At 59.6% G+C, this 8,838-nt stretch overlaps 1 protein-coding gene across 1 annotated transcript; it reads right to left on the reverse strand.

Moving 5' to 3' along the window:
• Window positions 1–5,900: 5,900 nt before the first annotated feature.
• Window positions 5,901–8,472, reverse strand: KLF2 (Kruppel like factor 2). Its single transcript, XM_034997068.1, has 3 exons — window positions 8,298–8,472; window positions 7,193–8,015; window positions 5,901–6,579 (listed from the first exon to the last, which is right to left on the reverse strand). The coding sequence occupies exons 1-3, from the start codon at window positions 8,370–8,372 to the stop codon at window positions 6,404–6,406; spliced, it is 1,074 nt and encodes a 357-aa protein (XP_034852959.1). The 5' UTR covers window positions 8,373–8,472; the 3' UTR covers window positions 5,901–6,403.
• Window positions 8,473–8,838: the final 366 nt, after the last annotated feature.

Raw genomic sequence — 8,838 nt, forward strand, 5'->3', positions numbered from 1 at the left:
AAATGGGACTGAACCTGGCCTTCAGGGCCCACACAGCGAAGGGAAAGTCCTAACTCTGAGAGGAGTCCTAGCTAGCATCAGCGTGTGACTCTGGGAAATGCCTCTGGGCCTCAGTTTCCTCTTCTGCAAGGACAAGGAGATGATGCCTCTGAGGGGCTCACAGGCCTGCAGCAGAAATGATGTGCTGAGGGCCAGTGAGGGGGCCACTCGCCGGCAGGCACAGAGCAGGAAGCCAGGGTGCTGGGAATGGAGACTCCCGAGCCAGCTTCTTCCACCTCTGCCTAAAAACGGTTACCCAGGGCCCCAGCCTTTTGTCCCGTGGCCGCCTGTTCCCACCTGAGGATCTGCTTTCTGGCTTCAAGCCTACAGAAACGACCCCAGGACAGCTCGGCCAGGTTGCTACCCGTGGCCACAGGAAGAGTGCGTGAATCGGCAAATGCAAAGGCCCTGAGGCAGGACCAGGGGAGCATACTTGGCTGACAGCAAGGAGGCCAGTGTGGCTGAGTGGGCGCACAGGAGCGAGACGAGAGGAGGGAGGGAGGGGCTGGGGCCCCTCAGACCACGATGAAGTCTTCGGATTTATTCCAAAATGATGGAGAGCTGCTGGGGGGCACCATCTGATTTGATGGGGGAGACACAGTTGTGCCCAATATGGCGTCCGTGTAGAGGAGCCATGGGTCCAGCCTCCTTGTTTTCAGGTGGGGAAACTGAGGCCTGGAGACACCCAGTGACTGCCCATTGCAGAGGCATCCCAGGGGTGGGGGGAACTTTCATTTCAGGCAGACAGGGCTTCAAGGCTCAGCTCCATTACATGGACAGTGGTCTTGCCTCCCCACACCTCCATTTTCTCACCCGTAAAATGGGCACAAACTCCTTGAAAACACTCATCGCGGAATCTGTCTCATAGAAGTCTCACCCCCTGCCTCCTATCTAGTCCAGTGCACGGACGGACCACCTGTGTTCATCCATTCAACTGTCGATGGACCCTGGGGTTGTTTCCACTTTCTGCTGGTTGTGGGTCCTGCTGCTGGGAACATGGGCATACGGGCACCTGTCTGAGTCTCTGTTTTTAAATCTTTGGGGTCTACAGTCAGGAGCGGAATGGCTGGGTCACATGGTAACTCTGTTTCGCTTTTTGGCGAACTGTTTCCCGCCCAGGCCTCCTTCTGCTTCATATTGCAGCATCTCAGGGGACCCCATTCACCCAGCCAGGGTCCCCCAAATATTTGTGTTTCCTGACATTCACTAGGGCCTCCAGGAACCACGATTATGGGGCGTGGAGGAAGACCCTGCGAGCTTGATGTGTTTCAGGATGTAGACATTTCGAGGCACGGGTAGGAGCTGTGACGTCAGGCTGACCGGGGTTCGAGCCCCGGCCCCACCACGGGCCCTGGCTAGCCTTTCCCTCTGGGAGCCCCGCTTTCTGCATCTGAAAAACTGGGGTGGCTATCCTCCTGCCCCCACCTCTGTTTGGTAGAGGGTTGAAAGAGAGGACTTGCGGAAGGTGCCCGGGATGAAAGCACCTGCCCTAGCCCTTGTGGCTCCGTTCAAGTTAGCATTGGGTTAGTCATTCAATAAACTTGTTCACACTGGATCTGGGTGCCCGCCTGAGGCTGAGTCACTTCTGAGTCACTGCTGCTTCCCCAGGACTCAGCTCAGGGCGAAGGCATTGGGTGCATCTGCTGAATGAATGAATGGGAGAGAGAGAAGGGGGGAGAGAGAGAGAGAGGGAGGAGGTGGGGAGGTGGGGAGAAAGAAAAAGAGACAAGAGAGACAGGGACTCCAAGAGAGATGGGGTGGGGATTCATCCAGACCTCAAATCCAAGGACTGGATGGCCCCGGGGGGGGGGGGGGTAGACTTGCCACGCTGGCCACACCCCAGTGCTGGGCGCCGCCCTCCCCCTGCGTTCTGTCATTCTGTCCTCAGGGCAGCATCTTCACTTTCCAGACTAGGAAACAGCCCTGCGAGGCAGACATTGGGGCTTCCGTGGGTGAGAAGGGTTTTGCCTAAGCAGTGGTTCTCACTGCAGGCGGTTCTGTGCACCCCCTCCCCCGGGGACACTTGGTGACGTCTGGAGACATTTTGGTTGTCATGACTGAGGGGCTGGGGGTGCTACAGGCATCTGGTGGGTCGAGCCCAGGGGTGCTGCTCAACACCCTCCGATGCACAACACGGCTCCCAACAGCAAAGGAGGATCCAGGCTCAAATGGTGCCGAGGGAGAGAAACTCTGCGTCAATTATTTGGGGGAAAAAATCAGTTTAGGTCCCAGGCTCACACTACACAGCAGAATACATTCCCCATCCGTTAGCTGATGTAAACAGGTTGATCCTGTTACCTCCTCTCTCCCTCAGCTGGTGCATTTAAATGTGTGCAGTATCTTAGGACCTCAGTGAGTCATTAAATTGCAGATGCAAAGGGGCGTCTGGGTGACTCAGTCAGTTGAGTGGCCAGCTCTTGGTTTTGGCTCAGGGCATGATCTCAGGGTCCTGGGATCCAGCCCCGTGCCGGGCTCTGCACTCAGTGGGGAGTCTGCTTGATGATTCTCTCTCTCTCTCCGCCTCTGCCCCTCCCCCTGCTTGCACTCTCTCTCAAATAAATAATCTTTTAAACTTTTTTTTTTTAAGATTTTATTTATTTATTTTAGAGAGAGAGAATGAGAGACAGAGAGCATGAGAGGGAGGAGGGTCAGAGGGAGAAGCAGACTCCCCGCTGAGCAGGGAGCCCGATGCGGGACTCGATCCAGGGACTCCAGGATCATGACCTGAGCCGAAGGCAGTCGCTTAACCAACTGAGCCACCCAGGCGCCCCAATAAATAATCTTTTTAAAAATTATAGATATGAAGTCTCTTAGGTGGTCATGGAACCCCTAACCCAGTGGTTCTCAATCTGGGGTTAATTCCACCCCCCCCCCCCAGGACATTTGGCAATGTCTGGAGATATTTTTGGTTGTCACAAGTTGTGGGGATGGGTGCTGCTGGTGTCGAGCGGGCGGGGCCGGGATGCCGCTCAACATCCCAGAATGCACGGGGAAGCCACCACTACAGAGCAAGATCTGGCCCCAATGTCGACAGATCGAAGGTGGAGAAACCCTGTCCTCAGCACCCACCAGCTCAGCATTGGAACCACCTGGCCCTGGTGCTTTCACGAGCCATCTCTGGCCTGTTGCCTCGGGACTCCTCAGGGTGATGCTGGGTCTGGGTGCTAAGTCAGCTTCACCGATGGGGCAGGGTGCTGAGTCAGGGACTCACTTTACCCTCTGAAAGCTCACATTTCCTCTACTTCACACCATATTCTGTCACCAGCCTGGGTGTCCGGGGCTCCCTGACATACAGGAAACTTCTGGCAGAGAAACAGCTCTTGTACCCTCCCCCCAACTCTGGAGTGACTCTTGGGAGGTCATTTTGGCGATGCCTAAAGTCCCTGCCAAACCATCCCTTCCAGCCTCTTTACTCACCCCCTGCCCAGGACAACCTGAAATATGGCCAAATACATATATATACTCAGTGCTTGTTTGCATAAGCAACTTTTGGCACGTCTAATGGAATATTATGCAGCCATTTCAAATGGTAATAAAAACATATCATGGAGGGAAAATACGGAAAAATGGTTTTAACCTCGCTTGGAAAAAAAAGGGGGGGATACACTGATCATCACAGCCATGTGAAAGCAATTCAACCACTCACCAGAAATCCCTCCCTGTAACAGCCTCTGATTGGAATCGGGTTACAGAATACAGGGTAAGTTGTTTTTCTTTTTGATATTTACCATTTTGTCAAACGGATGCCAGGACTTTTTATGGAAAGGAAAAGTGTCGAGGTTGGGTGTGTTCTTACGGTGATCTGAGATGGGGCCCAGCGGTGAGGTTTTTATTCATACTTCTCTCTGGGTGACATCTGCCATCAAAGCTTGCTCCTGGGAAGGGGCCACCTCCTTGCGTAGAAAAGCATTGAATGCTGCTCTTTTAGGAACCAGAGAGCCAGTTCCTCCACCCTCAGCGCTGCTGATATCTGGGGCTCATCCTCTGAGGGCTGGGCGGAGGGGGGGCTGCTGGGGGGGCTGTCATGTACATCATAAGCTGCTTAACAGCACCCAAGCCCTCCACCCACCGGATGCCAGCAGCACCCCCGGCCCCCAGTTGTGGCAACCAGAAATGTCTCCAGTCCGGGTCACCCCTGGCTGAGAAGCACGCATCCAGAAGATACTTGATGAAGGTTGACATTTGGGTTTTCAGAAAGGGACAGAAAGAAAGATGAGGGCTCTTTCTGCGGTAATCAGTGCAGGCTGAAGCACACGGCCCTGCAGGAGCATGGCACTTTGTTTTAGCAGCTGGAGGCGCTCAGGAAACAGAAGCTCAGCAGCTTCTGTCCCAGTACAACTGGCCTCTCATCGGACTCAACTTCCCCCCAGGGGAACCTGCGAGGTGTTTTTGAGCAAGCCAGAAAAATGGCTTTACCTGCAAGTTTAAACTCAACCGGAAAGACTGGAGACCCTACAAAAGGTTATTTTAAATCTTTTGTGAGTCTTTGTTCTGCCCCCAGTGCCTCCGGAATCAGCTGTGAGCAAAGAAGAGCATTTCCACAGGGTCGGTGGGGCCCCGGCTCAGCTCTGCTCTGGAACAGTTTTTGCAAAAGCCGCAGAGAGTGGGTACGGGAGGCTCACACACTCACACACCCTTCATCACCAGCGGCCCCCGGCCCAGGCTATTTACTCGAGAAAGATGAATCAGATTGTCATCTCCCATTTCTGCTTTTTGTGGATTACCAAACGCTCTCAGCTGTTTCCAGGACTGCCTTCGGGGGCGGGAGGTGGGGGGAGGAAGGATGGAGGGAGGGAGGAAATCCCAGCCTCTGTCGCAATGGGGCGAGAGTGTTTTAAAATAGGCGCTGCTTACAAGCTATTTTCACTTTCTGGAAACAACTTGTGCAATTGTTGGTAGTCATGGTTACCCACCCGGGGCCCTGAGAAGGGGGAAGATGAGGGGGAACCTGCCACGGAGAGGCACCTCCTTGCCCGACCGAGACATTCGGGGTGCAGTGCAGGGGTCTCCCCTCGATTACGAGGTGGGTTTCTGGAGTGGCCACCTCCAACCACCAAGGCAGGGGCTCTGATGTGATTCCCTCACACCAGGGCACCTGCAGGGATGGGTCTCATAACCCTCCAATGCAAGCAACAGATGGGTTGCTGCAGAAAGCCCCCGATCCTTCTAGTGGGGTTCAGGGACCCTCATGAGGCAGACAGACCAGGCTAGCATCCTAATGCCACCACTCCATAGCTACCTTTCTGGGCCTGTTTCCTCATCTGGAAAAGAGAACCCACCATACATAGCCCTCAAACATGGAATTCACTTCTTCTAACAGGATGGGGAATTCATCCCTTACAAAAACTCCTGCTAAAAGGCAAGACTAGTAAAAGGCAAAGCAGGTCAGAAGCTCAGCATTTCTCCTTTCAAAAAAAAAAAAGAAAGAAAGAAAGAAAGAAAGAAAAAAAAGTGTGTGTGTGAGGGGTGGGGGGAGCCTGCACACTCCAGAACTTTGGCTGAAACCTCAGAAGCTTCCAGAAAGAGGTAAGGCTTTTTTTTTTTTTTTTTTTTTTTCCAGCCCAGAGGAGGCCACGTCAGTGGGACCAGCACTTTCCCCAGTTCAGGGGAAAAAGAGGCAGTTTATGGCTCAGGGAACAACCTTAAAATAACTCTCCCTCAGTCTTAAAATGTAGTGTTTAAAGTTATAGAAAAACCCACAGGTTCCTGGCAGCTGGGTGCTGCAGCTGGCAACCCAGGGTGCTGGCTGGGGCAGAACACACTTCACCCCACCTCTGCCAGGCTGCCCTCCTGCACCACAACGGCCCCTTCCCCCCACGCCCACCCTACACCCCAGCTTCCAAGCAGTCAGACCAGCGCTGTGATTTTTCAAAAGATGCAAAACTTTTTTTTTTTTAATTAAAAAAACAACAACCAACAAAAGTCTTATAAAAATGAACCAGGGAGCCAAAATGCCCACCTGTCTTCCTATTTACAGTAATACAATATCTGTCACAGTCACTATGTACAATATTATAAAAAATGTCGAAGACAGTACAAATTAAGGCTGCATTTCTCACAAGGCATCAAGCCTCGATCCTCTAGTGTAGACCCGGTTGCGGGGGAAGACGACACTTAATTATTGCACCATTTTGAAAACAAAACTCGTCAAGGAGGATCGTGGTCTTCTCCCACCGGGGCCTTCAGTCTCTGATGGGGGCCGGGGCGGCGGCGGCGTCGTGGGGGGGGGGACCCCCGCAATGGCCACGCTGTGCCCAGCCGGGTCCTCTGGGCCCAATAAATACCAGTCACAGTTTGGGAGGGGGCCGCGCCCGGCGCGTGGGACCCGCCACGGCCGCGCGCGGGTGGGCGGGGGGCGTCCGGGCTACATGTGCCGCTTCATGTGCAGCGCCAGGTGGTCGGAGCGCGAGAAGGCACGGTCGCACAGGTGGCACTGGAAGGGCCGGTGGCCCGTGTGCTTGCGATAGTGGCGCGTGAGTTCGTCGGAGCGCGCGAACTTCCAGCCGCAGCCGTCCCAGTTGCAGTGATAGGGCTTCTCGCCTGCAGGGGGGGGTGGGGGGGGCGAGAGCGGGCCTCAGTTTGCTTCCCAGGGACTCGGCCTTTCGGCCCCGGTACGCACACGCTCCCCGCGACCGTGGCTACTCGGGGGCGCGCGCGCAACCTGCCCCTAAGCAGCGCCCCGAAGCGCGGGGGGACCTACGTTTTGGACCTCTAGGGATCCTAGGCACGCGCCCCTAGCTCTCGAACCTCCCGATTCTCGGCCCCAGGGCGCCCAAAGCGCGCACTCTCGGCTCCCCAGTGCTTCGAGCCACGCCCCCAGGGGAGTCCTGAGCTTGCATCCTCTCCCCGGTGTTCTGAGACCCAGCGCCCCCCCAGGTTTCCTCAGCGCGCGCACCCCCTCCCCAAAGCCCTGAGCCACGCTCCCAGGAGGGTGCTAAGCGTGCGTCCCTTCCCCAGCATTCTGATACAGAGGCCCCCTAAGGTCCCTAAGCGCGCACGCCCTTCCCAAGCTCTTGAGCCACGCCCCCAGTGGAGTCCGAAGGGTGCGACCCCTACCCAATCTCCTGGGCCACGCCCTGGGGGGGCGGTTCCCTAAGCGCGCGCCCCTCGCCCCGAGCCCAGCCACCGCCCCCGGCCCGCGCTCGCCGCCCACCTGTGTGCGTGCGCAAGTGCGCCTTGAGGTGGGAGCTCTTGGTGTAGGTCTTGCCGCAGCCCGCGTAGCTGCAGGTGTGCGTGGCGGTGCGCTTGCGCGGCCAGGAGCGGCGGCCGCGCTTGGGCTTGGCTTCGAGCAGCTCCAGCGGGGACGCGGGAGGCGTGAGGAGACCTCGGGCGGCGGGCGGCGCGAGGCCCAGAGCTGCGGCGGCGGCGGCGGCGGCCGCGTCGTCGAAGAGACCGAAGGCGGCGGGCGCGGGCGGCGGGTAGTGCAGGCCGGGCCCGGGCGCTCCGAAGCCGGGGCCGCCGAAGGGCGGCGGGTAGGGGCCGCGCGGACCGGGCGCAGGCAGGCGCGCGGGGCCGTCGGGGCTGAGCGGCGGCGTGTCGGGCGGCGGCGGGGGGCGGCCCCCGGGGCCTCTCATGCACGCAGCTGCGGGGCCCGGGGCGCCCTCCCGCTTGAGGCCCCGCGGCCCGCGGGCCAGGCCGGGCGCGCAGCCGTAGCCTCCGCCGCCGTCCGCCTCGGGGGGCTCGGCCTTCACCAGGCGGCCGGGCGGCGCCAGCAGGAAGCGGCCGTGCAGCGCGGGCCCCGGCGGCACGTCCAGCTCGGGCCGCAGCAGCTCGGACACCAGGCCGCCCGCAGGGGCGCTGTAGGGCGGCGGTGCGCTGGGCTCGGGGTAGTAGAACGCAGGCGGCGGGGGCGGCGGCGGCGGCTCGGGGGCGGCCTCAGCGCCAAGGCCGTCCAGCCCCATGGACAGGATGAAATCCAGCACGCTGTTAAGGTCGTCGTCGGTGCCGCCTGCCTCGGGCTCTGCGCGCGGCCAGCGCTGCGGGTGACAGAGCGATAGGGCGCGGGCGTGAGCGCGCGGCGGCTCTCGAGGATCGCCGGCCGCCGCCTGCGTTCTATTACCCTGAGCCCACAGTCCCCGCCGCCTTCGTTTTACAACACTGAGCCCACAGTCCCCGCCGCCTTCGTTTTACAACACTGAGCCCGCTGTCCCCGCCGCCGGCGTTCTACTACCCCCGCAGCCCACATCTTTTACTACCCTGAGCCAGCCGCCCCCGCCGCCCGCGGTCCCGGCCGCCCCCGATGTCCCTGCCGCCCTCACCTCCTGCAGGCCACGCTCGCGGCACGGACTGGCGAAAGTGGAGAAGGACGGCAGGATGGGCTCGCTCAGCGCCATGGCTGGGACCCGGGGCCGACGCGGGTTCGGGACACCAGTGAGTGGCTGCCCGGAGCCGGGCTGGTCGGGGCGCGGGCGGGCGGGGACGCTCTGCGGCCCGCGGCCGGGCCCGCCCAAGCCTTATAGGCGCGGCGCGCGCGGGGGCCGGGCCAAAGCGGCGGCGGCGGAAACGCGTCCCGGATGGGGACGAGCTCCGGGCGCAGCCTAAATTTAGCCGCGGTATATAAGCCGGCGGGCGGCGGCGGCCGTGGCCACTGCGGCCGCCAGGGCTCTGCGCAGCCTGGCCGGCCCCTCGCGCACGGCCAGGCCGCGCCCCCCTCCCGGGTCCGCCCCCGCCCGTCTCCCCGGCGACGCGTCAACACGCGCTCCACAACAGCAGCGTGACGCCCAGGGATCCCCGGGGCGCCCCGTGGGCTCCCTCCTGCTCGAGGACCTGGAGCGGAGGCGGCATCCGGGACCCGGGACT

This window comes from Mirounga leonina, unplaced genomic scaffold, assembly GCF_011800145.1.
Source record: "Mirounga leonina isolate KUSES-001 unplaced genomic scaffold, KU_Mleo_1.0 Mir_94, whole genome shotgun sequence".
Lineage (NCBI taxonomy): Eukaryota > Metazoa > Chordata > Mammalia > Carnivora > Phocidae > Mirounga > Mirounga leonina.